The sequence below is a fragment of the Clarias gariepinus genome, chromosome 3, assembly GCF_024256425.1.
Source record: "Clarias gariepinus isolate MV-2021 ecotype Netherlands chromosome 3, CGAR_prim_01v2, whole genome shotgun sequence".
Lineage (NCBI taxonomy): Eukaryota > Metazoa > Chordata > Actinopteri > Siluriformes > Clariidae > Clarias > Clarias gariepinus.
The window spans coordinates 12,852,834-12,878,861 of NC_071102.1; the positions used below are offsets into that span (position 1 = coordinate 12,852,834).

At 36.8% G+C, this 26,028-nt stretch overlaps 1 protein-coding gene across 6 annotated transcripts in view; it reads left to right on the plus strand.

Moving 5' to 3' along the window:
* Positions 1 to 23,350, plus strand: part of apba2b (amyloid beta (A4) precursor protein-binding, family A, member 2b) — a 124,535-nt gene extending 101,185 nt beyond the window's left edge. For 5 of the 6 annotated variants that reach the window (XM_053492151.1, XM_053492153.1, XM_053492155.1 and 2 more), the window contains 9 exons: positions 689 to 834; positions 7,523 to 7,558; positions 9,962 to 10,048; positions 13,685 to 13,870; positions 17,222 to 17,401; positions 20,013 to 20,225; positions 20,936 to 21,055; positions 21,358 to 21,498; positions 22,113 to 23,350. In XM_053492151.1, the coding sequence (XP_053348126.1) occupies positions 689 to 834; positions 7,523 to 7,558; positions 9,962 to 10,048; positions 13,685 to 13,870; positions 17,222 to 17,401; positions 20,013 to 20,225; positions 20,936 to 21,055; positions 21,358 to 21,498; positions 22,113 to 22,184 (1,181 nt within the window). In that variant the 3' untranslated portion in view covers positions 22,185 to 23,350. The remainder of the gene's footprint in view (positions 1 to 688; positions 835 to 7,522; positions 7,559 to 9,961; positions 10,049 to 13,684; positions 13,871 to 17,221; positions 17,402 to 20,012; positions 20,226 to 20,935; positions 21,056 to 21,357; positions 21,499 to 22,112) is intronic. The other variant, XM_053492156.1, reaches the window with a different exon arrangement.
* The last annotated feature ends 2,678 nt before the right edge of the window (positions 23,351 to 26,028 follow it).

Genomic DNA, 26,028 nt, shown 5'->3' on the forward strand with positions numbered 1-26,028 from the left:
TACGACTTATTTATTGACCTAAGGTTCTGTCCTTGTAAGCTTTATAAGTTCAGAGATGCCGTGCTTACTGTACTGTACTTTACTGAAGCCTTTGCTACTGATATCATCTAAATGTCTTTTGCATGCCTAGAAATAATCCTCCTACATTTCCATCCTACAATATTTAATGTTTGTAATTCATTTTATTCACCATGAAGAGTGGCACATAACTATAACTCCTGGAGTATATTATGCTAGAAGTCAGAAACCTGCTCTAGGGCTTTGTAAAATACAGTATATGGTACATGGCTTGAAAAGCTGGCAAGCAAATATACACTTCCAGGCATACTTATTTATATAGGATATTTTTATCTGAATGTCAGATATTAGGAAGGGAGTCAGATGTAGCTCATAAAGAGTCTATGTTTACTTCTGTGTGGGTTGCTCTATCAGAGCGAGAAATCACAGTCCAAACAACATGACTAGAGATTAAAAATTAAACAGTATGAGTCAAAAATTACACTTCAGCCTTATATATAAAAAGGTTTTCAAGAATGTTTTTCCTCTTTTTTCCAGTCATAGACATTGCTCAGCTCCCCAGTGCTTTGAACACTCTAGACCTATTGTAGCACAGACCGGGCATGGTTAAGGTATTACATGAGGTAAAGGTTTCCAGCCTCTGATCCTTCTTGTGCTTGAATTCCATTAGTGCCAGGGCCCTGTGAACCTGAGGACCTCATTGATGGGATCATCTTCGCTGCCAACTACCTGGGTTCCACACAGCTGCTGTCAGAGAGAAACCCGTCTAAAAACATCCGCATGATGCAGGCTCAGGAGGCCGTGAGCCGAGTCAAGGTACAGAGTCAGACTATACCAATTATTTTAGAAAGCCTAAAATACACTGAGAGACAATAGTCATGTGCGTATTGGTGGTGGTTCCACATGATGCATTATTTTTGCTGAGACACCCAGAAGTGGGTAGAAATAATGTGGTGTGTCTAGGGTCAGGCTGATCTGGTTGACTGGCCTGAGTCTGCAGCTGAAGTAGCATTTATTTTTCCTGTTCTGTCCTACCATAGCTGGATCCTTGAATGACACTATGAATCCCAAAATGCTCAATTTACAGTAAGATGGAGAACCTGTTCCTTGACCTTCCTTTCTACATGAAAAGGAAAAGAGAACTGACATTCTTATATAAAATTTAAAACTTTTGTTAAAGAAATTCATTTTATATGAGACATAACCAGACAAATATAGTTTGTGTCTAAAGTTTCTTTAGTTTTGCATGTCTCAGTCGTCACTCACTCACCTCTAAAACTCATTTGACTCAGTAAATAAGTCGCCTTGCACCTCCAGGGTCCGGGTTCGATTCCCATCTCTGTTTGCATGGAGTTTGCATATTCTCCCCGAGCTTAGTGGGTTTCCTCCGGTACTCTGGTTTTCTCCCACAGTCAAAAGACATGTAAATTAAGTAAATTGGCGTTCCCAAATCTCCCGTAGTGTGTGAATATGTATGTGTGTCTGTCCCCTGTGATGGATTGGCACCCTGTCCAGGGTGTACCCTGCCTCGTGCCCTAAGACTCCTGGGATAGGCTCCAGGTCCCCGCTACCCAGAATACAGGATAAAGCTAAAGGATATAGGAGATGAGAGAGAGTGAGTAAGTAAATAATATATAGTGTATACATTTTGTTTCTGAAAAGCATATCTTAATATTCGCCTTCAGGCCACACCTTCAATCTTAATGCAATGTCTGAACACAGCAGCGAACTCTGTGCAACAGTAACGTACCGTATCAGAAACCATATGAAAAAGTCTGCTAGAGCTATTAATCAACTTGACATGGTTTGAGGCGAGTGAGTGCAGATTTAGGTATGCTGTTTGCAAAAGTGATAAATGAGTGTCTGTAAGCTTCCCTCACTTGTTAGCCTTATTAGCCTCATTGCTTTAGGGAGAGGGAGATAATTTAAATTCGATTCATTTTCCAATATTAATGGTTTCAAGCTAAATTTTTAAAATATTGTTGCAGTGTAATAAAATATTGTGTACAGTATAAAATGTAAATCATTAGTAAGAAGCAAAACCGTGATCATAACTAATATTAACCCCACACAAAATTAATACATTAACAATAATTATCAATTATATACCAGTAAACTGGTGCCTGGATTATGAGCACCCAAGGCTCATTTCTGCCTGTGATGACCAAAAGCCACAGCAAAGCCAATGCGGCACAAATTGCTGAAAAAAAAAAAAATCAATGCTGGCCATGATAGATAGTCACCAGTATACCACAGCCCTCTGAGCACAGGGTCCGGCAGGCAAAGAGCTCAATCCAATTCAGCGCCCACGGGATGTGCCGGTGTCTGATCCACAGAGACTCCACCTCACACCCAGAAAATCCACTGCCAATGTTCCGGTGCCAGACACCACAGCACATCCCCAGAGGTCTTGTGGAGTCGTGCATCAAGGGTCTAGAGCCGTCCTGATGACACAAGGGGAAACCTACAATATACAATACTAGGCATACAGTAATGATTTGCGTTGTAATATAATTGCTAATCAGTGTTTAAGCTATCGGTGTGCACTAAATTATATATAATATAATGAATAAGAAAAACAAAGGGTAGTAGTATTTTACATTCATGCAATCAGATGAATTGTGTACGCAGTTAGTGGGTGTGTTGTGGGCGATTTACAAAGCGTAACTGTGTGAATAGTATCACGTGTGTAGTGGTGTAGGAAGCAAGATTTAAGGCATTTGAGGCATCTTGATTTAATTACCACTAAGCACACTCACACGCTTTACACACTCAGCTTTACGGAGCTTTGCGGCTGAAACTCTTCCACTGGACCTGAATCTGCAAATCTGCCTCATCTATCAAAAGCCATTCCAAATGAAACCATGGCAACGCTTCAATGCCACTCCATCTCTACCACTCTCTCTCTCTCTTTCTCTCTCTCTCTTTCTCTCTCTCTCTCTCTCTCTCTCCCTCTCTTTTAATGTTAAATGGACATTAACGTGATCAGTTTGCTCATAAGAGCTGAAACTATTTACTGTTAAACTATGAAAGATTAGATTGTATTGGGGTAAATATGTTTTTGCTCTTCGCTGCCCATCAGTAATATAGAACAATTTCTGAACTTTCAAGTGACCTTATTCATAAATAATTAAGGAAGTAATAACGGTTTTAAAAGTAACATTTCTTCTTTCCATAGTTTTAGATTTTTTTTCTCCATTCTCTCTGTTTCTTTCGATCTTACTTTTGATCATCTCCCCATTCCAGTTTTATTTTTTCTTACGAGTCCTTTACTATTTTTCTCTGTATTATTCGTCTTTCTTACGTCAATCTTTTCCTCCCTATGTTTTCTATTTCTGATTTTCTTTTGGGCTCTTTCTGTCTCTTACTTTTTTCTATCTTGTTTTTCTGTTTCTTTTTTTTTCTCTCTCACACACACACATACACACTTTCTCTCTCTGTACATATTTATCTTTGTCTCCTTAAGTGTGTGCACTCCACTTAATCTCTGTTTTTCCTACAGAAACCCATTAACACTGCATCTGTTTCTATCAGACAATTTCCATTCAAAGGATTCACAATTTTGGAAAATATTTTTCATTTTTGTTAATTAAAGGCTGAATTTATTATTCTTTGGTACCTACTTTGTCCTGATCAGGGTCACAGTGACATTTACTGATGTTCATTCACCAGTCCATTAAATCAAGAAAAATCATTAGTACTGTATTAGAAAAAGGCATTGCATCATATTTATTTTAAGAATTTTTGGCGTTGATTGATTTTGATTCTTGATTCGCTTCTTCTTGTACTACAATCCTACTTTCCCTTCATATGAATTTAGTTTCATCCTGCTGTCTATCATTTACCAGCCATGAAAACAAGACATGAGCACTTCAAGTCTTAAGTGTTCAAGCTGCACAGACAAAAGCTTCATGTTTTATTGAACTAGATCCTTCAGCCAATGTTGATGCAGTATTTTTGCTATGCTTATTGTCTGCTCTTTCTCATCTATTCTGCCTCTGTGTTTCATTTCGTCTTTCTCTCCCTGTTTCTCCCAGGAGATTTATTTTTCTTATGGCACTAGCAGAGAGAAATACAGTAGAAACGAGAATCTATTCTCTGAATGTAAAATAATCTCAGCAGGCTTTGGCCCTGTAGGGTGTTTGGCTCTTTCTCATACATCTAAATAAAGAAGGAGAATGAAGCTGCACTTATCCGGAAGCCAACCAGGGGTCTGCAATCTGAGGGAGTGGACATGAGTGTGAAAGGCAGGTTCATGCCCTCTGTTAAATGGGAAGAGAGAAGGAGTGGGAGAGAAAGAGAGAGAGATGGGGGAGCTGAATGTTTTTGAAACGTGATGTGATTACTAAATATGCGTCTTTGGACAAAGACGCAAACTTGGACTATTGCAAAAAAACAAAGTTGCAGAATAGCAAAGCTGTGTTTGCTTAATGCACACATAAATAATGTTTATTCATGTTTAAAATATTGTGTCCTGAGTTAAGGAGGTAGAGACAGATGCAAGTGTGAATCTCCTTAAATCGAGGTGAAACATACACTAAACATTTGGGGAAGCGTCATTTGGGGGAGCCCTGTTTTTCAGCACATCGTGCTTTTACTACCGCAGGTAGTCAATATCGTCAGTAACATTTCACAAAGACACAATAACAACATCTGTGCAAGATCTTTGCAAAATGTTTAACAGCTTAATCAGTGCAAAATCACAAAGCGAAGAGACACAAATAACATCTTTCTGATTCTCATACACACCCCTTCATCACTTCTTGTTGTCTGTTTGTTAAGTAAAACCAAATTGTCCGAGCAGGCAGGTTTCTGTTTTGACAATCTGACTATCCATAAACCGCCCTAAAATACTGCATACAGTGGCTTGCAAAAGTATTCGGCCCCCTTGAACTTTTCCACATTTTGTCACATTACAGCCACAAACATGATTCAATTTTATTGGAATTCCACGTGAGAAGTGGAACGAAAAGCATACATGATTCCAAACATTTTTTACATGGATTTTTTTTACATGGATTTTTGTTCCACTTCTCACGTGTACACCACTTTGTATTGATCTTCCATGTGGAATTCTAATGAAATTGATTCATGTTTGTGGCTGTAATGTGACAAAATGTGGAAAAGTTCAAGGGGGCCGAATACTTTAGCAAGACACTGTAAAAACGATTTTTTTCCTAATTAATGTCTTTCAGTCTATTCAAATACCACACCCTGCTTCTTGATGAAGAGTTCAGGTAACTGCATAAGTCTAGCATTTCGAGTGCCGCGCCGCCGCCACAGCAGGAATAGACACAGATTTGTGTTACTTAGTGGAGACAGGTGTTTGAAAAATAGACGGTAATGAGGAATAAACACACAACATTGCCACATTTATGCAATTTTTAAAAATAAAATGCAACCTATAACAAAAAAGTGGGAGATTTTAAAGCTCGCTTAAAAGTCTCAGGGGAGGCTTTCAATGAGCTTGTGTCCCTTTCAGGGAGCTCCTTCGTAATTCAAACCACACTCTATATATAACAGAGACAGAATCTAGAGGAAAAAACAGCAAACATGAAATAAAAGTTCCACAACAAACACAAGACTAGGACGAACTGAAAAATGTAAGAATGAAAGTTTTATTCACAAACTTAATCAGGGTGAACTTAAAACAGGTGTGTAAAACATAAATACATAAATACATCATCCACATTTACGCTCTGTAAACTAAACCAAAGGTTTGGAAGTGAATGGCATCACTTACTGTAGAGAGTTGCTGAGCACCACGGCATGACTAAGACGGAGAACCATGATATTTTGTGATGCATTAGGATATTTTTTTCTATTTCTGAATGTCTGACCCATTTACAGTCTAACACTGTTCTGTCAGAATCTGTTACAGAATCTGAACATGCAGAATAAATAGAATACATTTTGTCACATTTGTGAAAACTTGGTTTATCATTTTGTTGAGAATTTTGAGATGTCAAGTACTCTTTGAGACCATGTGCTTTTCTTGTTTCTTCCTCAGCTCACTCTTTCTGGTTGTGTGTGAATGCACAGGGGTGCCTTCTAAATAAATGAGGCCTTTAGTAGCCTAAAAAAGTATGGCCATTGTTTCATTATTCAATTCACCTGAATTATTAATAAACAAAATTAAATCACTAGGATTGGCTATCATTTTTTTTTTGTTTACAATACCAGTGCCAAAACTATTTGTGCCTAAACTGTGCCTGAACCAATACCTTAAAAAATGAAACATTAAAGAACAGCTTTTTATTAAAAAAAAAAAAATTAAATAAACAATATATTAAAAGTTTAAACTATGCATAAATGTAAGTAAATACAAAACACAAATAATATACATACTAACTAACACGACTACTGTACAATAATTGAAGCTGAGAACAGTTGGTATTCTTGGTATTACTACAAATCAGCTTCACATTTTAGCAATTGTTTTGCCGAAATATGATTATATTCATCTTATCTGGCAAAATACGACACATGGCCTCTAATGTTTTATTAGGTTTGACGTGTTTCCCCCGTTACACACAACTATTAAAAGACGTTCGTTGCATGGCACGGTGTCGGAATCCTTTTGTGTTAAATACATCCACACATTAGGACGTACAGTATGAGCATGTTTAGCTTAGCCAGCCAGATTAAGAGTTGTGCATTTTAAGTCAGGATTCGAAAACAACATGGACACGCGCGTTACTACTGTACAAAGATTAGTTGGATTTGTATTATTATAGCTTTCCGAATTGCGTTTACTTGCAGAAATTATACCCAGAGGACAGATATTTCAATCGATCGCTCAGGCATTTAAGTGGCACTGAAATCTGCATTCTGATTCAGTTCTATTACATACCGTTTATACAGGAAGGGGTTTCGGTACCCAACCCTAAAAATCACTTAGATTAATATTCAATACAGCACTGCAGAAATACCTCGGAATGAATAACAAGGACCACATTAAATGCTAGTTTTATGCTGGGATGCTCTGTAAACTCCCCCGTGACAGATTGCATCTGTGCCAACCAGACAATAAATGCAGGATGGTATCTTTATCAAACAAACACCATTTGTGTTGCATTTTAAGTGTGGATTCTGTGCAGTAAACAAGGTGTCATACATACTCAGGCTGCCTCATAACAGATGAGAGATGTTTAGTTTAGATACGAATGCAGCATGCGTAATCTTTTTTATCTTTCTCAAGTTAAATGCGAATGTAGATTATAACCTTTCCCTGCTTGTGTTATGATGGTTATCAACCTCACATTTGCATGCCAGGTGAATTAGTTTGCTTTTATAGGAGCAAAAGAGCTCCTGTTTAGTTGAAGGCAGAACATGGATGTGGCAGAACATGACATGCGTTTCATGGATCGATTATTGCACATCTGATGTTTGGCTCTTACCTTCCTGTTTATTCTAACATGCTTATCTGTTTCTTTTGGCTTCCTGCCATCTCCGTTGCCCCTCCCACATGTGACGACCCCTGTACCACCCCAACGCCGCACAGAGAGTTCAGAAGGCAGCCAAAATCAAGAAAAAGGCGGTGTGTAATCAAGATAACCATTAAGCACCAAGAGAAAAATCAATCACATCTCCCTTTTGTCTCTCTGCATGCACATCAACTTTCCAGCACTATCCCTGTCCTTTCCACCCAGCATGAGTGTGGCATTCACATCCTATCATCTAAAATATCGAAAATATTGAAAATAAAACTGCAGAGAAAGTGTGTTAGTTTCACACTAATCTAGTTGTCATGGGTCCTTATTGAGTTTCATGATATCAGAGGTATGAATCACTCACAGATCCTAAAATGGCAGGAGATTTTCTCATCATCCTGGAAAACTGACGGTGGCTCGCAAACAGGATTTAATTATGGAAATGTTTTCTTATATCAGAAATGATTATGATTGGTTTGGTTGGAGTGAATCGAGAAATAGAAAAGTTCTTTCTCTTCAGCTTTTCAACTTTTTCTTGAATAGTGTGAGTGAAATTTAAATTACCATGCACCAAAAAACTAACTGTTCTATTTCATGTCAATTTTCCATTCAATTTAATCACATGTAATTAACTAAATTATGCAAGTGTTAAAATGTAATTTAAATCTAATCTGCTTTATTTAATTAGGACTAGGAGTGCGCTTTGTATCAAGCAGATTTATGTTGTAATGTTATAAAAAGCATAAAGGCTATGAGAGACATTTTTTTAGGGTGTTATTATATACTCATCGACAAAATAAACATTGTACATTTAAAAGTTATTTCCTGTCAAATAAACAGGAAAGATTGATTTTAAACTAAAATCTGGTTACAGATATTCAAAATTCTGAGGATGTTGATGATGTAAAATTAACAATAGTCCACAGTATGGCCTCCTGGTAGTCCAGCAAGCCCAGCTGCAGCCAAACATTGTTAAATACGACACGTGTAATCCCGGGATACCAGAGGCAGTAGTAGCAGTACCTTCAGTACAATTTCTCAAATAACACCATTATATTAGACTGTCTTGTCTTGGCATTGTCTTTTTTAGCTTTTCCAGACCTCGGGCCAACAGCAGTCGAAACCAGTTGTTCAGAATCAATTTCATAGCCTGGAAATGGTATTCCTGGCAGCTCCGAGCCATCTGGTGACATCTGCTTGCATTACACCGAGAAATATTGCACTATTGAAATCACACAATCGTTCCCTCTCCTAGCATTGTCCATACAGGCCATGACACATGATAGTGTGAAGACAAAATGGATAATCAGCATGTTTTCCTCACTTTGATACCAGGACATGTAAGCTGGACATAATTACATGGCAAATTTCATGGCGCCCCTTAGGAAAATGTGAGTAGGTCTTCCACAATAAAGTAACACTCTGCTGATCATGATGCCAGTTTTACCATACGTGTGTTCTTAATGGCAATGTTTCTTTTGTCCCTGAGTATAGTTACAGCTACTTGTTTTTATAGCTACTGTACAATGAGTTACTTCTTGTGAATAAACTTTGGCTTCAGTGTAGTAATGTAAACTAATCCCAGTCAATTTAACTTTCAACATTAGAGAGTACTTCTTAAATCTTTAATAATTAACATTAATGAGGTTTTTTGTAGCGGTTCACCTTATGATTGCTTAAATAATCCAAACATGCTCAGGATTAAAAGACAGATTCCGATGGTTTGTATTCACAGACATTTCATAATAACCCTAATGACAAAAAATATATATAGACTGTTATTATACTATACCGATTGCCTCATCTAAACCTAATCAAAGTATACTTATAAGAGTGAGAACAGGCTTATGATTTTAAATTTACTCTTGTGCCTCTTTGGTGGTCTTCTAACCGACCATACCCCTTCCCACTACTCACCATGCAGTTCCTACCTCTGTATCTCCCTGTGTCATCCTGTCTTGCATACTGTACATCTCTCGATTTCTCCCTCTTCATTTCCTGCTTGGCTGTTTTTATGTAGCTTTAATCAGATTAACCGTTTCAGTTATTTGTTGATTTTATTTGTTAATCTCTTCATTCCCCATAAAAAAACCAATAAAGCATGTGCTTAGTGTTTATTAATGTAGGACAAGGATGTCTGACTATGCTATGCGTTTTCTATAACTTTGATTGATTTATACTCCATCCAGTGAGAGTTTTGTATTGGGTTTTAAGTTATTGCTGACAAGCAGTGCCATTTTATATTTTACACAAATATCCTCCATTCTATTTCCTGTCCTATTTGGAATATTAATAGCTCAATTTACCTCAGCTCCATATATGTCTTGGCCCCTGGAAGCCCAGCCAGTGTTAGTTTCTGATTTATGAATTAGGCATTTAAAATGCTTTCAGTGGAGGCCATGGAGCATATTATCTCCAGGCCCCAGTGGTCTTTATAAGAGGTTCTGCGGGCTCCCGGGTGCCAACCGGGAGCATTTTCTCATCTGTGCTTTGTCTGTGTTTCTTCACAGAACTCTGAAGGGGACACACAGACGCTGACTGAGGTGGATCTATTTATCTCCACCCAGAGGATTAAAGTGCTCAATGCTGACACACAGGTATGCCAAATCCTGTTTTTCAAAACTATTATATAGAAATCATCAATCATTAATGACGTGAAAAACATCATTACATATTGACGTGAAAAACATAGAATAATTAATAAGTTCAGTGATATACTTACAAAGTAATATACAGACAAAAGCTAAACAAAACATGGGACTACCTCCCAGTATGTGTTTTATAAGTGCACAGTTGAGTTGATGCTTAAGTTATTAGTCAGTTATTAATTCTAGTTATTAAATGCCATTTTCATGCCAAAACAAGCTTTTTGTAAATCATTCCTGAAAGCAACCCTCAAAAGCACAGCCTGAACTTGGATTATTGAGCTTAAGTTTGACATTTTGTGTTATATGAGGCCTTTTTGTTTATAAGCATCACCAGCATCTTTTGGCAATGGGTGTCTGTACTAAAAAAAAAAAGGCACCTCATACATCTTGGGAAAATGTGAAGGTAAATCAGTGATGTTTTTTGGCTTTTTGGACTGTGGGGGAAAACTGGAGTACATGATATTTTAGCTGAAAAGCTGGTTTCCTACTTGGAAACTTGGCCATGGATTAATATTGCCAACAATAGCTTCGGCACAGGTATTAAAACAAGGCTGTATTAACAAGAATATTTTGGTATTCATCAGCAGTATCTACTTGTCTACATACAAGTACACACTGAAAACTACACGTCCCAAGTCACCTGCTCCATTGATTACTGATTAGCACCTGAACATCATTACCCCACACACGGCCACAAAATATATAAGGACTCAAATGGCAACCGAATGTTGACTGTTCCATGTTTTCCTTGCCAGTCACTGACAAGCTTTTATTTCTTTGTATGCAAAAATACAACAAAAAAAAATTATCCTTTATTGATCCTGTGTTTTGTTGCCATTTTCTATTGGTTTGCTGATCTTTCATACTCTGCCTGTAATTGACCTTGACCTGCACTTGTATCTGTCCATCTTTATATAACATGCTACTGGATTCAGTGAGAAGAATGCAAAACACAGATGAATGCCAATACATATAAATTAGGCTCTAGCTTTCATTAAGAAGAATTCACCTTCAGGAGTCTAACTTCTGTTATTGATCATTTATACGCGGCTGCAGGTCAATCATGCGTTCAGAAAGAAACTTCAGTACACTACAGCACTAAAACTGCATGCAGTCTGTGAGTGCACCGGGCTGTCATAAAGTTTCACCCAACATCATCCATCTCAACCCACGAGTACACCTACAATAAAACATCAACATTTATTAATGTTTTCCTAATAAAGCTAAAGATTCTTTGTTAAAACAATGTCACAATATGGTCTTAATGATTCTTCATGGTTTAGAAAATACATTTCTACATACGGTATAAGTTTTTTTTTGCTTAAAATGTGCCAGGTTTATGATGTTACCACACACTCTGTAGACAAAGTGTGTGTGTGTGTGTGTGTGTGTGTGTGTGTGTGTGTGTGTGTGTGTGTGTGTGTGTGTTTGCCTGCACACCCATATATGACTACTAACAATTGCTCATACCGGGTGGGTATGTGTGTCAGGCTTTAAATCTCTGTACGGGTGGGTTTATGTGTGAGTGCTTTTAGCCTAACTGAACAGCAGTGTGTGGGCAGCCTGGCACGGACGTTGTGCATTTCTGTATGTACTGCAATGCAGTGTCTCTCCCTGCCTGACACAGCTCTGTTTCCGTCACACACCACACAAGAGAGGCAGCATACAGCCAGAGACTGAAAGTTCCCAGACCTGGCCAAGTTCCCAGGCCTCATTCTATTTGATCAAGCAGTGCTCCGTATTATGTTCTGTAATGTAACTAATGTAAAAATCCCATACAGTATTCCTTACAGAAGTATTTTGCAGGAATAGTACACACTTTATGCTACACAACATTGCACTACACCTACTGGTGAAGACATTGTTGCAAAAAATGTATTAAAGTATTTTACACATAATTTTTAGACAAAAAAGTGTCTTTCAGTGTCTGAAAGTACTGAATGTTATGCGGGTTTTCTTTAAAGAATAAGAATAAAATTGAAACAGAATTAATCCACAACAAAACTAAGAATCACAGTTATTCTAGGGTACTTAAAGTAGTTTTATTAGTATTTACTAAAACTAAAACTTAAAACTAAATATTATAAACCATACCTCTCAATTATAATTTAAGTTTGTAAAAAAAAAAAAGTATGTGCATTGTCTCTGCATTATATCTCAAGACAAAACTGACACATTAACATTTTTAAACTTAGCTCTTAAAAAAAAAAAAAAAGGAAGCCTTTTTAAAATTCCCATAAATTTTAAGACATTAAAATGGACAAGGCCTTATACTTAAATTTTCAGTAAGAAGAGACAGTGTATAAAAAAGGAAAAAACAATTCCCAGTGACTATAGTGTTAAAGGGAAAACGGTAACACTTGCTGTTGTTACTTGGAGGTTCTCTTTTACGTTTGCACAAGATATAGCCTGCTTTCCCAATACTAAGATGTCACAGGTGTTGCATTAAGGGAGGAACTGTTAGGTTGTGTCCCTGTGTCTGTTTAATGTAAAGCCAGGCACCTCATGAGGGAACATGAAGAACAGAGCTGATTAGAGCAGCGATTGCTCCCTCCTGGCCTGCAGCCGAGCGTGTGATCAGAATAAAAATGTATGGTTCTGCTCTGTACTCTCACTATCTGGAAAAGGTTAAAGGCTGTGTGTGGCCTGCTTGCAGACACAAATTTGATCATTTATTCTGCTGACTGAGTCATGATGTTCATCTGAGCAGGTGTAAGATGGAAAGAAAGCGAAATGCTGCTACTGAATGCTGTTAACTGACCCACAGGCACCTTGTTAATACACAACAGGTGTTCCCATACTGTAAGTCCATGTAATGAATGCTTTATTGTTTTCTGGAATTTTTTAAAATCAAAGATATGCTCAGACTTTTTTTGTTTGTTTGTTTTTTGCTTGTGGTCTCTTATGAGCACAAGTGAAATTAAAAATTTCAAGCAAAAATTAAGCAAGATCACTAACAGGTAGATTCAGCTCTAAGAAGTGTCTGGGTGACAGATAATAATTATGTATTTGATAATAATTAATAATGCACAATTTCTTTTGGGGTTATAGAAAATCAGCACCAGAAAAAAAGTCTTCATGCTCATTTGACAAGAAAATTATTTAAATTGCAGTAATTAACAATTACTGCAAATGTAATAATAAGCGAATGTAAATCATACAAATTGAACCACATAAATCCTCATATAAGGACGATACTTTCCCAAAACGTGTTTCTGTTCAAAGACCATGATTAAGTTCATAGTTATCAGGCTTATAAAAAAAAAAACAGTAAGTAGAAATTGCACTATATATGCAACAGGGACTCGGGGGGAGAGAGCCAATAAATCAGGAGTGCTTTTTACCATTGACTGTGTAAAATACCAGCTCAGCTCATTTGTTCCAGTTGTGAAAGAAAAGAACTGTCTACTCAAATTGGATTCTGCACTGTAAGGGAAAAAATCTTAAATATGCAGTTAAAGTAGGCAGATTGTAAGCATTATGTAAAAAAAAATAAAAAAAGCTTGATAGAAATGGCAAGGAAATAAATATTATGGATGTCAGAAAGAAAAGTGACTGTCACCGTGGCTGTTGTCGTTTTTACAGGAGACGATGATGGACAATGCCCTGCGCACCATCTCATACATCGCTGACATCGGAAACATTGTGGTCTTGATGGCACGCCGACGCATGCCGCGCTCCGCCTCACAGGACTGCATTGAGACCACCCCAGGTGCTCCAGAGGCCAAGAAACAGTACAAGATGATCTGCCACGTCTTTGAATCTGAAGATGTAAGGCTAACAGAAAAGAGTTAATGATGTGTACAAAGCAACCACTTGATCATGTTTATTGGTAGCACTGAGTACATTACTAACTAATGTAGCATAAGAGAGTGTAAATGTGTTTGTGTGCATGTGTTCTTTATGTCAGCTACAAATACCAGTATGCGGTTTATTTAAAAATTTTTTACAGGTTTGCATGCTTTCTCTAGTACACTGAATATTGGGATAAATTTCTGTTAATTAAAAATGCACTGATGAAATTGAACTTTTCCATTATCCAAAATATGATTTCTAAATATAATAGAGCAATAACTTATTCCAAAAATGTATCAGAATTTCATTCATTCATTTTTCAGTAAGCCCTTAAGCCCCTGGGTTCTCCAGTTTCTTGTGCCCATTGGTCTGGCGATTAATTGGCTGATTACACTAATGTCAACTTCATCAGAGAGTACACAAAGAGCAATAAGTTGGCCTTCTTGGACTATGCAGTTCTCTTAGGGACAAATGGGAACAGAAATAGGAGCCTGCAAGAAAGTCATGGTTTGACTTCCACCATCCACTTCAAAAGTAAATTAGGTGTCATCAGGATGATTACCCACAGGGCAGAAAACATCCCCACCTCTACTAAAGCCAAAAATAAGGAACACAAGCATCTGAAGATAAAGGGTCTGCTCTGCATCTGGAGGCCTGCTCATATCCTGTGGGCATTCCACAAGATAGAGTCTATATTCAGCCAAAGGACAGCAGATAAAGCTAAATCCCAGGGACAAAAAAAAATCCTGGTGGTGTGTCTAAGAAACTAAAAAGCATTTTTGGAAAACACCATATGAAGAGTGTTCAGAGCTTCACATTGGAGAAAGAAAACAAGGTCTACAAAAGAGTACAGAAGCAAACTGTAAATCTCTTTTCCATGCTCTGGTGTAGTACAAACAATGGAGAATGAAACTGAATGGATCTTGTTGGCGTTGGAACTAATAGATTGTGAACTACAGTTACTTTTACTGAAATTACTGCAACTCAGAAATAAGAGAAGATGTTGGAGGAGATGGTCAGTATGAGGTTCATAGTACTGAAAGGTGTACCAAAACAGTTAATAAAGTTACATTTTTGGGGAGGTGCATGTCAGGCTGTGTCATGTTAAGCGGTATGCGACACCTACTGCATAGACTTGATGCCGAAGCCAATTTGTGCTTTCGGTCTCCTGTTTTTTTTGCTGCCATTTCATGTATGTCCAGGAGGATCTAGACCTCTTCACAGGCCAGCAGCAAGTCTACCCCATCTCTCACATTTTCTGGTGGTTAAATCTCCATGACTCTCCCCAATCCCTAATACTGGTTCTTCTTAACAAATCTCTCCCTACTCTACTCTCACCTTAAAGTTAGATATAAAGTGTTGGGATCATACCAACTTCTCTTAGACTGAAGTTACTTTGATAAGTAGGGAAACATTTTGACCTAACAAGAAAGAAGTCCAGTTGATATGACTCAACTTCCAGATAACCCCTTAAAGGTCTTTCACTGTTGTACAGTATATATGCTGAGTCAAGTAGATGACTGCAGAGTGCTGAAGATGCATGGCTGAAAGCAATAATTAGAATTAGATTATCTAAAACAAAAATATTTTCAGCATGTGTTTCATTTTGCTGACCTGTATATTAATTACAGTTAGAGTTGATCAGACGGATTTTAGCAAAGCAGTTCATGTAAACTACAAATTTATGTCAAATGTACTACAAAAAAATTAATTGTGTTAGATTACCGCCAGAGATTTTAGGTCCTACACATACAGTATGACCACATGTCTTGTGACTGAGAAACTCATTTATTGCATGACACATGATAATGTCATGTTGGTGAAAATTTAAATCATGCAATGCCAGTGATGTTGCCTGTAACTCCTCTAAATCAATAGCAGAATGTGCCTTCTATTACAGATTGCAGTGAACACTACTTTGAGAATTATAAAATTATGATTCTGGCACTGCCTTTAAGATAATTGAATAACCGAAGTGACAGAAAATCCGGTTTCAGAGAGCCATTGTGTAGTTCATAAGTCCTGCAGTGCATAATTATGGTGTTCTATCCGGTTCTCCTCATCAGCACAGCTGCTGCTCACTCTTACTGACTCATTACCCTCCCTGATGTATAGACCAAGTGAAAAAGTTTGAGTGTAGCTGTGTGCTATTAGATGAGTCATTCAGACTGCATCCTGCACTTTCACATTTGAACAAAGTTATTTTTAGTCCAATCAGTCCTATCAAGGCCTCCGACACCATTCAGCTAGCTGTGCAATAATTCGCGGCAGAATCTGTTGTGCTTTTGCAGGTGCTGAGTCGACCATTCCCGTGCCGTCCAGCAGGCTAGTCTTAATCCGATCACATGAGCATGTTTCAATATTATCATGTCAAAATGACATCAATGGAAATGAGACAGCATCTGCAATCATTTATAATCGATATAAAGTATCAGTATTAAACTATATACTATACCATGGTTAGAAATAGTCAGTAGATACTATCATCAAATGTTTTTAGATTTTGGCATTTTTCTTTTTTTATAATATATTTTAACTGACATGTCATAGGTTCTGTACATAAACAGCAAACTACATTATATGTAAAACATAAAATTAAATATTATAATTTATTATTTTTTTATTTCTGTCAAAAATACAAATTTTTAATATTAATTTAATAAATCAAATTTTCTAAAGCATGAAACTGTTAACTAAAACACTTCATGTAAAAAAAAATGTGGGGATAAATGTAATGTTTCAGTGTTAATTAAATAGATGAAATTTGTGCAATTATACTATATTATATATATACAGTGGGCTCAGCTAATGTGATAACACCAGCAGCAGATCAGTACCAAATTATTTCCCAATTCTCAGATCTGTGTGTATACACAAGGCATACCTGCTTTCAAATGTAAAATCAATGAAAGTGATCCAGGCCAGAGTAGTGCCATCAGTCTAAAGTCAGCCAAGTTAAATGAAATGTGACACATTTCATCTGTTACACTGAGCAGCATAATATGGAGTTGGTTGAGATCTGGCTAGCTCTGAGTAAACATAGTTACAAGATACACTCTTATGCTGTGCACAACATGGCTGTTTTGTATCAGAGCAGACAGGTAGTCACTACAAATAATGGGAAAATGAAAGTCTCTACCATAAAGAGAAAATCTAAAAGATAAAAGGCATAGTTCCCACAGTGTGGTGCACATTACAATATAAACTCACTGGGTAAATCTGTGTCTTACTGATAATATTTTCTCATTCTGAAAGTCACAGGATGATTTGGTCTATTCCGTATAGTTTATTTTGCTGTATTCTGTTTCTCTTCTGTTTGGGGCCCAGGCCCAGCTCATAGCCCAGTCCATTGGTCAGGCATTCAGTGTGGCTTACCAGGAGTTCCTCCGTGCCAATGGCATCAACCCAGAGGATCTGAGCCAGAAAGAGTACAGTGACATCATCAACACACAGGAAATGTACAACGATGACCTCATCCACTTCTCCAACTCAGAGAACTGCAAGGAGGTCAGAGCATATACTTGACTGATCTCTGTATCAGAGTGTAATATTACAAAGAGTTTTCTTTATTTGGGTGTGCTATAAAGTTTATAAAAATTGGATTTTTTAGTTTCTAGCTTATTGTAATTTATTTTGCTCAAGTATTTGATGCCTATATATTTTGTAACAACTGATATAGAGCATAACAGCACTGGGATGTTTAACTATATCACTCCACAACACTGTCAAGCATCAGCATGGATGAAAGTAGGTCGGTATCGTCCTTACAAAGCTACAAAGCTAACACCAGACTGAATTCCTTTTAGGCTAATTGGGATACAACCACATAACCTGGATGTAAGCTGATATTCTAGTAAAAATATGACATCCAGTAAAAATATAAAATTGACACCCCAAATAACTAGCTAAATAAACAAACAGATTATAATCTGTTGACAATAAATGCCATTTGTAGAACTGTTGTTAAATGTTGTTCATTTAATTAAATAACGTCACATGAGAGGGAGTTGTATTGTTTTTATACAATATCACTCATACAAGGTCATGCTGTTAAATGTGCTAAATACAACAACTTCCTCTCATGTGACTTAATTAAATGATTAGATTAGATGAAATTAATCTTTATTGTCATTGTGCAAAGAACATGTAAGCCACTGAAATTAGACAATATACTCATACAGAAAGCCGGATCAGTATTATTTAATTTATTCTTATAACTAAGACATTCTGTAAAAGCAGGGTCTTGAAGAGAAAAAACATCTGGAAAAACATCTTCAGAAAGGTCGGAAGTCTGGATCTGGGATTAACATTAGTTCTTACACCTCCAAATACACTATGATTTAAATCACTATATGTTTGATTGGGTATTTATCTTTATTATAATATCTATTTCTCAATGGAAATGATTAGTGTAGCTTTAGTAGAGCCTTGTTTCAAATTGAAACAGAATTATTGAAACAGATTTGTTTCAAACTGCAAAAAAGGAGCGCCAGTGCCCAAAAAAAGGAATAAATTCTAACCCAGGCTAATAAATTTCATACAAAGTGTAGGTCAACCACAGTTAGTTGGAAAGCTAGCTGGTTATCATGGCTACTGGTACAGATATCTTACTCTGCAGTCCATTCTGTCCTCGAGATTTGTCAATGAGCTGCTGTGTCTAATTTTTGGGAGTAAAGTAGTGTAGTCGATTGTGTTCTTTGATTGCTTCTTATTGTCTCTTTTCAGTGCAGACAGTACTTTGGCACTTTGCATTATGTAGCACCTGCTTTTTCTTAATTTCACTTTCGAAAAATCTCTGTTCACTGACTCAGCCTTTCTTACAGTGGCTATATAATGTCTCTTTGTCTTTCTTTGATAGCTTTTTTTGGCTGGGCTGCTTCTTGTTTTGTGGCCTTAGCATTCGAGAATAATAGCAGTAAGAACAATACTTTTAGTCCTAATATTAATAACAGAAGGAGAAGTGTAAGGACGTGTCATGTATTGTTTTGAAACATAAAATCCACATCTGAGTGGAATTATTAGTAACATCATCATTGGCGAATTGATTTGTAAACACACCAGCAGAACAGTTTGATACTCTGAATAGAATGAATGATTTGTAATCATTTTAGATGGCTTGGGCAGATATCAGTGGTTATTCATCTACTTTCTGTTTGTGGCCCATTGTTATTCTTCAGATTGTTTAGAAACAAAGGCATCTTTCTTTGATAAAATAATAATAAACTGCAGTTGCTATCTAACATTTATTAACAAATATTCATTTTCAAAGACATTTTTTACAGTAAAGCAGAAAATGATTTTAAGTCTCACGGTGATCATAAAGACTTTTTTCTCTCTTATGCATACGATTTTAATTCATCTTCTTCTAGGCTTTTGCAGTATGTTCAAATTTGTCTCAAAATATGAGTAGAATACATCCTGTACATTTTAAGTATGTTGCATCTTGTATGAGTGCTTTATATCGCTAAAAGTGAAAAGTTATACTTGTCAAGCAAATATTTTACCGTATGTACACCTTTAATTTTTATAAATGTTTGATTTCCAGTGATTACAGTTAAAATAGGACAGTGCAGTGTATAACAGAATGCTACTGTATGACCTAGTATCAAAGCATACTGTAAAACTCACACAATCTGTCAAAAGGACCTGTAATAATAGATGAGCATTTTATTAGTAAACATAAAAGCTGATGTCCAGACCTTTTGACTTACCTTAAAAAAAAAGCCCCTTTGTGTTATATGAGCCTTACGACACTGTCTTGTGAATTCAGTTTACTTGGATATGAGTTGGTCAGCAGTATTTCTCAGAACTTGCTGTGCCTTAGAGGGTGCTGAGTTTGTTAGTTTCAGAAGCAGCTGAGAGGCGTTATGACTTTCGTCCTCTAAATATATCTAAAAAAAACTTCTATCTCAGTCTTTATGTTCTGGATGTTGCTTTGTTTTAGTGTTTAATGTGTTTCTGCATTCTCCAATCTAACCTCAATTAACAAGTTTTGCTTCAAAAGGTTAAAGTAGAACTCATACAACTCAATTAAAGTACCAATGCTTTAAAATATTTTACTGCTGACTTTTTTTTTTTTTACCAAGTAAATGTTGCTCCACCTTTGTTGCCCCCACAGCTGCTGTTGGAAAAGCAGAAGGGTGAAATTCTGGGTGTAGTAATAGTGGAGTCTGGCTGGGGCTCCATCCTGCCCACGGTGATTCTGGCTAACATGATGAACGGAGGACCAGCCGCACGCTCAGGGAAGCTCAGCATCGGAGATCAAATCATGTCCATCAACAACACTAGTCTGGTGGGACTGCCACTCGCCACCTGCCAAGGCATCATTAAGGTGAGCAGGAGTCATGCGGTCACAGGACCAGTGGTTTTTACTTACTGTATGTCACTTTGGCTGTGGCCCATATTGAGGTTATCATGACTATACTTTACACCTTCTAAAGGCTTCACCCTTTACAGTGACCCATGTACAGTATTGTGCTATTATCTGAGATAGAAATGAAACATCCTGGACTTATATAGAAGAGCTTATTCCTAACATAACTCTTTTTTTACCTTTTACCATTTTTTTTTTATTAAAAGGACATTTAGTACAACAACTTTCAACCAGGCAAAGTGGATTACCTGTAACACATTGCCAGCCAGACACAGCCAGTCAAATCTTTTTAGACCCAAATGCACATAAGCTAGTGTCACTATGATTGACAGGGAAGAGAGCATGTCATCCCTCCCACCCGAAAATCATTAACATTTTGGTTCCCTTAACTAACCTCGGGTGGCTGTGTATCAACGGGATTCAAAATCACACTCTCCAGGCAAACGCTTTCTTCTTGTGCCACTTCTTGAACCCTGGAAGTGATTACCTTTTTGTATAGCTTCAAAACAAGTTTATAAATGGCTGCCGTGAGCCGTCTCCATCATTAATCACTCATTTTGCATTGTGTGTATACATTTAAAGGAAGGTAACGAAGATAATAATAACTACATCCTGCAGTTGAGCTGATGAACAGTACTTCATAATCTGTGCTCTTTATGATCCCCCAGGGTCTGAAGAACCAGGTGCAGGTGAAACTAAACATTGTGAGTTGCCCCCCTGTGACCACAGTCCTCATCAAAAGACCCGACCTTAAATACCAGCTGGGCTTTAGCGTGCAGAACGGCATTGTGAGTAGCAGAGCAGCAACCTTTACCCCCCTCCAAATAACCAGGAATTACGCTTTTAATGTCAGAGCAGTGGGGTTTCCATCCACTTTATTGTAAACAGATTTTAAATTTGCACATATCCAGGGAATCATATTTATACTTCATAGAATATTATTGCTGTAGAGACTCTGTTATATAACTGTCACATGGTTTTAAGTGGTGTTAAAGTCACTGTAGCAATGAAACCTCCAGATGCAATTGAGTGAGATGCTGGTAATAATGCCATGGTGTTGAATTGTGTGTGTGTGTGTGTGTGTGTGTAGATATGTAGTCTAATGCGTGGAGGTATTGCAGAGCGAGGAGGGGTCCGGGTTGGCCATCGGATCATAGAGATAAATGGCCAAAGTGTGGTGGCCACAGCTCATGAGAAGATTGTCCAAGCATTGTCCAACTCTGTGGGCGAGGTAAGGAGAAACTCACTTCACTACTGTTTTAGACGTATAGGTCTAAAGTGTTTTAGCTGCCTTACCACCAGTTTTAAATCTTGTCTTACATCAGACAATTCACTTAAAAGAACCTACACACACACTGATACAGAATAGCTATACAACATTAATGCTGCCATTATAAATAAATGTTAAAATTTGATGACTGTTATATCAGCTTAGATGATAGATTAGTGTATAGCAGACTGTGGGTAAATTCCCAAATCTGATTAAATCAGAAGGTGGCATTTTGTCCACCCCCACAGCTGGGACAGTAGTTCTGGTTGTATCACAAACATCAGGTTAGCATTAGCAAGTTTATTAACATGAGTTATTGTTTCTGTAGTAACAGTTCATACAGAGGACTTTGTCTGGCAGTCTTATTAATCTAAGCCTATAATAAATGGATTTGATAAGATTTTTTACAGTGTCAATGTATAACCATTTATGTGGTGACGTTCTTTTTTCTGAGATGTTTATTTAACATTTTTGGAAGTAACCATACTATTAGTGCTTTGCAAAAGTCCCTGTACAAAGAAAAATGTAATAAGAGTTAGCATGAATTACACATTTTGTTTTTCTCCTCTGAACAGATTCATATGAAGACAATGCCAGCAGCCATGTTCAGGCTCCTAACTGGCCAGGAGACTCCCATGTACATCTGACTGAATGAATGATGTCTGTGGTTTATTTTAAGACTTTTAATGGACACGTCTGTGTCTAAGAATTTCCATCTTTTGTCCGATCATCTCTCTTCTTTCGTTTCACAGATACAGTAATAACTTGTCTCTCTAGTTTTCTCCTAACCACTCTATAACAGTTGGCCATTTCCCACTGATTCTGTGGATTTTGTTTGTGACGTCGTGTGTATACACAATGGTCGTCGAGTCAGATGATAAAAGGCGGGGCCAAAACGTTTTTTTTTTTCTTATATGCAAATAAAAAGGGGAGCTAATGTATATTTATTTCAGCTTCCCTTTCAGCTCTTTGTTTTATTTATTTTTAATTATCGATTAAGTGTCTTGCTCCTGTCTGTGAAGTATGTTGGAAAGTTTGTGCTGTAAATATTTATTCATTCTGCCGGAAGATAGGAAAAGCAAAGCCAGGGTGAGAAGTCCACCCATGTAATGCCCAAAAATAGTGAGAATTGTGTATCTGGAACGGGAAGAGCTGTGCCAAAAAAAAAAAAAAACCCTCAGCTACACAGGTTTTTAAAGTAAGCTCCTGTTAAGAATATAGCTTCCTGAAATACAATTCTGATGTCCTTTCAATAATTACTGTTTTTCTGTAATTCAAAGCATGTGTTTTGCTTTCCCTCTAGCAGGTACAGAGAATTTTACAGTAAAGCCAGGTATAATTTTTGCTTAAGTCTAATGTCATACTTAAATCTAAAATGTTAAAATTAAAACCAATCAATAAATGACATGAAATTATCCCCCATAAACAAAACATTGGTGTGTAGGATGCAGAATGCAGTTCACCGCAGTATAGCCAGATTTAAATTTGTACTTTTGAAAAGGCTGACAAGACATTACAGTTTGAGGTATTGACTTTGGTCAATTAGTAAGCATTAGCATATCTCAAAGTGGCATGACATAGCCAGGGTGATAAAGTTTTTTATTTTCTGGAGGGTTTTTTTTTTTACTGGTGTACGAGCTTTATTATTTCTTGAGCATAACTTCAGACACTTCATGTCTCAAGTGCTGCAGTGGCTGAAGTATCCATGGTGCAAATAGATTAAAAGCATCTTTAAATTGCAGTAATAAGAACACGCATCTCTGTCTCACACAATGGAAGTTGAAGCACCTGCTAGAGGGGAAAAGCACATCTTATCAGGTGTAGAGTGCAAAACGTAGAAACAGCAACTTAAAAACTATTTCGATGTGAAAAGCATATTTTTTTATTTTATTTTGCCTTATTTCATGAGTTCGCATCCACATACATACCCTTACCTCAGCTCTTTTTTTTTTCTCAGTGTTTTTTGGAAATCTGGTGAAAATGTGTGCCACCGAGTTTATTTTTAATGGGTTGTTACTTGGAAAAACATTACAGTTAAACTTACTTAAAAAAAACTGTGCAGATGCTTGCCATACTGTTTAAATCTGGAACACTTTAAGCTCCTCACACTAAATGTTGATTTGATTGATACATATTTACATGAACATATCGAGGGCTATATTTGACCATGTGTATATACAGGCATTACTTCAGATAGTGTGGATCGTCAGCAGTGGAAGTTGGTTTTCAGCATTCATATTAATGACTGTCATGCCTTTCAGTTTTCAGGACTCGTGAACTTGTCAACTTTTACTTGAATTTACGTGAGAAGTTGAGGGAAGTCTAACTTTGGAATATCTCAATAAGCAAATAATAACTGTCATTGCTAGATATATTAATAGCTACAGTTAACCTCAATATAATCTATGGCACAATTGCTTTTATACTTTATTATGAGAATATACCCCTACAATAACTCTTAAATAAGTCGTAGTCCAGAGGAATAACAGGTTTTAGAACGGTTGTATGTGCAAAGCAGCTCCTACAAGAAGGGAACATTTTTATATCCTGATTCATCAAAAAAATTACAAATTGTTTTTATTTGGTGGGCAATTGTTTTTTTTGTTTTTTTACATGGCAATGCACAAACCTTTTGTAACCTACCACATGTAAAACACACCGATCCCTCCATATCATAAGAATTCAATAATAAACCTAGCAATCACCATCATGATGTAAATTACTTTAATTTGAACAGCATACACACTATACCGTATTATTTTTTATGTGTTTTATGTCCATTTTTGTGCGTGCTCGACAAAAACTCATTCGAGTTGTGAATGTAAACGTGTTGTTAATAGTGCGTCCATTACCTTGCGCAGTATTAGAATGTCTGTACATAAACACAAACATTGTTTAGTAAAAGTGCCCGGATTAGGATGGCACTTGCTCTGTTAACACTCCCTCACCCCACTTTGTGTCAGGCGTCTGCCTTGAGGAAATAAATTCACACTGTGATCAGAACATAAAGGAAATAAATTCACACTGTGATTTGCTTACAGTAAGCTTTGGAGAACAAGAGAAACGGCAAAACAAGTGAACTCACAAAGATTAATAGTTACCTGTTTGCATGCAGCCTAAATGTCAAAAATGCAAAAAAGACAAAACAATAACAATAAAGTGTAACATAATCCCTTGCTGGACTCATTGTGCTCTTGATTCACAATTGTTGGAGCTGCTGTTATCATTATAATAATTACCAAAAAATTTACTTTTGGCTAAATTTTACTGTTGGAAACTTAAAAAGGAAACATTTTCATTATTTTTATTCTTCACTAGAAAGCCTTTATAATGTGAAGTTGCAGTTAAGAAGTCATGCCAAGTCCTTAAACAAACAGATTTTTCCATCCCCTGAGAAATGAGCCCACACAACTCCACTGTTAAAGTGTTAAGTTGTTCTCTCAGTACAGAGAAATGCGATGAAATTGCTGTCGGGAGTAATCACACACACACACACAAACAGCTGACATTTCCTTAATAGTTGTACATTGTAGATCCAGAGCTGGAATACATTTCGATTTCAGTTTTCAAACTACACATTCACAGAGGTCTTTCTGAGATGATAACTCATTTTGGCTTATTACCTGTCTGTCTTCCTGCAGGCTCCAGAGGCATCTTAAGATAAGTGAAGCACATCCTCATAACAAATTGCTGAGTTTAACTTTATCCACATCTGTAGCCATGGTAACCTAGACTTATCTTGCAATATAGACTGTTTCAAACATAAATATTTATATATACACTACCGTTCAAAAGTTTTAGAACACTTTCTAACTCCATGATGGTTCCTGATTTTTATTTCTTTCTACATTGTAAAGGAATGCTGAAGGCGTCCAAAAATGCATTAATCTCCTTTGAACAGTTGATATTGAGATGTTTCTGCTACTTATGCTCTGTAAAGACTTTATAACCCCTCTAATCTGAGGTGCTGTTAATTGGTCATTTTTCAGGCTGATAACTCTAACTTCTCGTCTGCGGCAGAGGTACTGTAGGTTTTGGTCTCGCCCTCCTGGGATGGCCTTCATGAGAGCCAGTTTAATTATGGTGCTTGACGAATTTTGCAAATGCATTTGACAATACTGTTCTTGCAAGAACTATTACAGAAAGGCTGACCTCTGTGTCTTAAAATAACAACTAACTTGTTTTTCTTGTTGTTACATAATTACCTAATCCATATGTGTTATTTTATAGTTTTGAAATCCCCAGTATTGTTGTAGAATGTAGAAAATAAATCACTAAACCGAAAAAAAGAAATTTGCAAGTGTTCTAAAACTTTTAAACGGTAGTGTATATATAAATAGATAGATATAATTTATTTAATGTATTTATTACAGCTATAGTGATTTTTACTTCTGAATCTTCCACCCACAGAACACATAAAATACAAGCTGACTTGTGGTTTTCAGTTTTTAAGATTTGGATTAAACTTGAGCACCTTTTTAAGCAAACCAA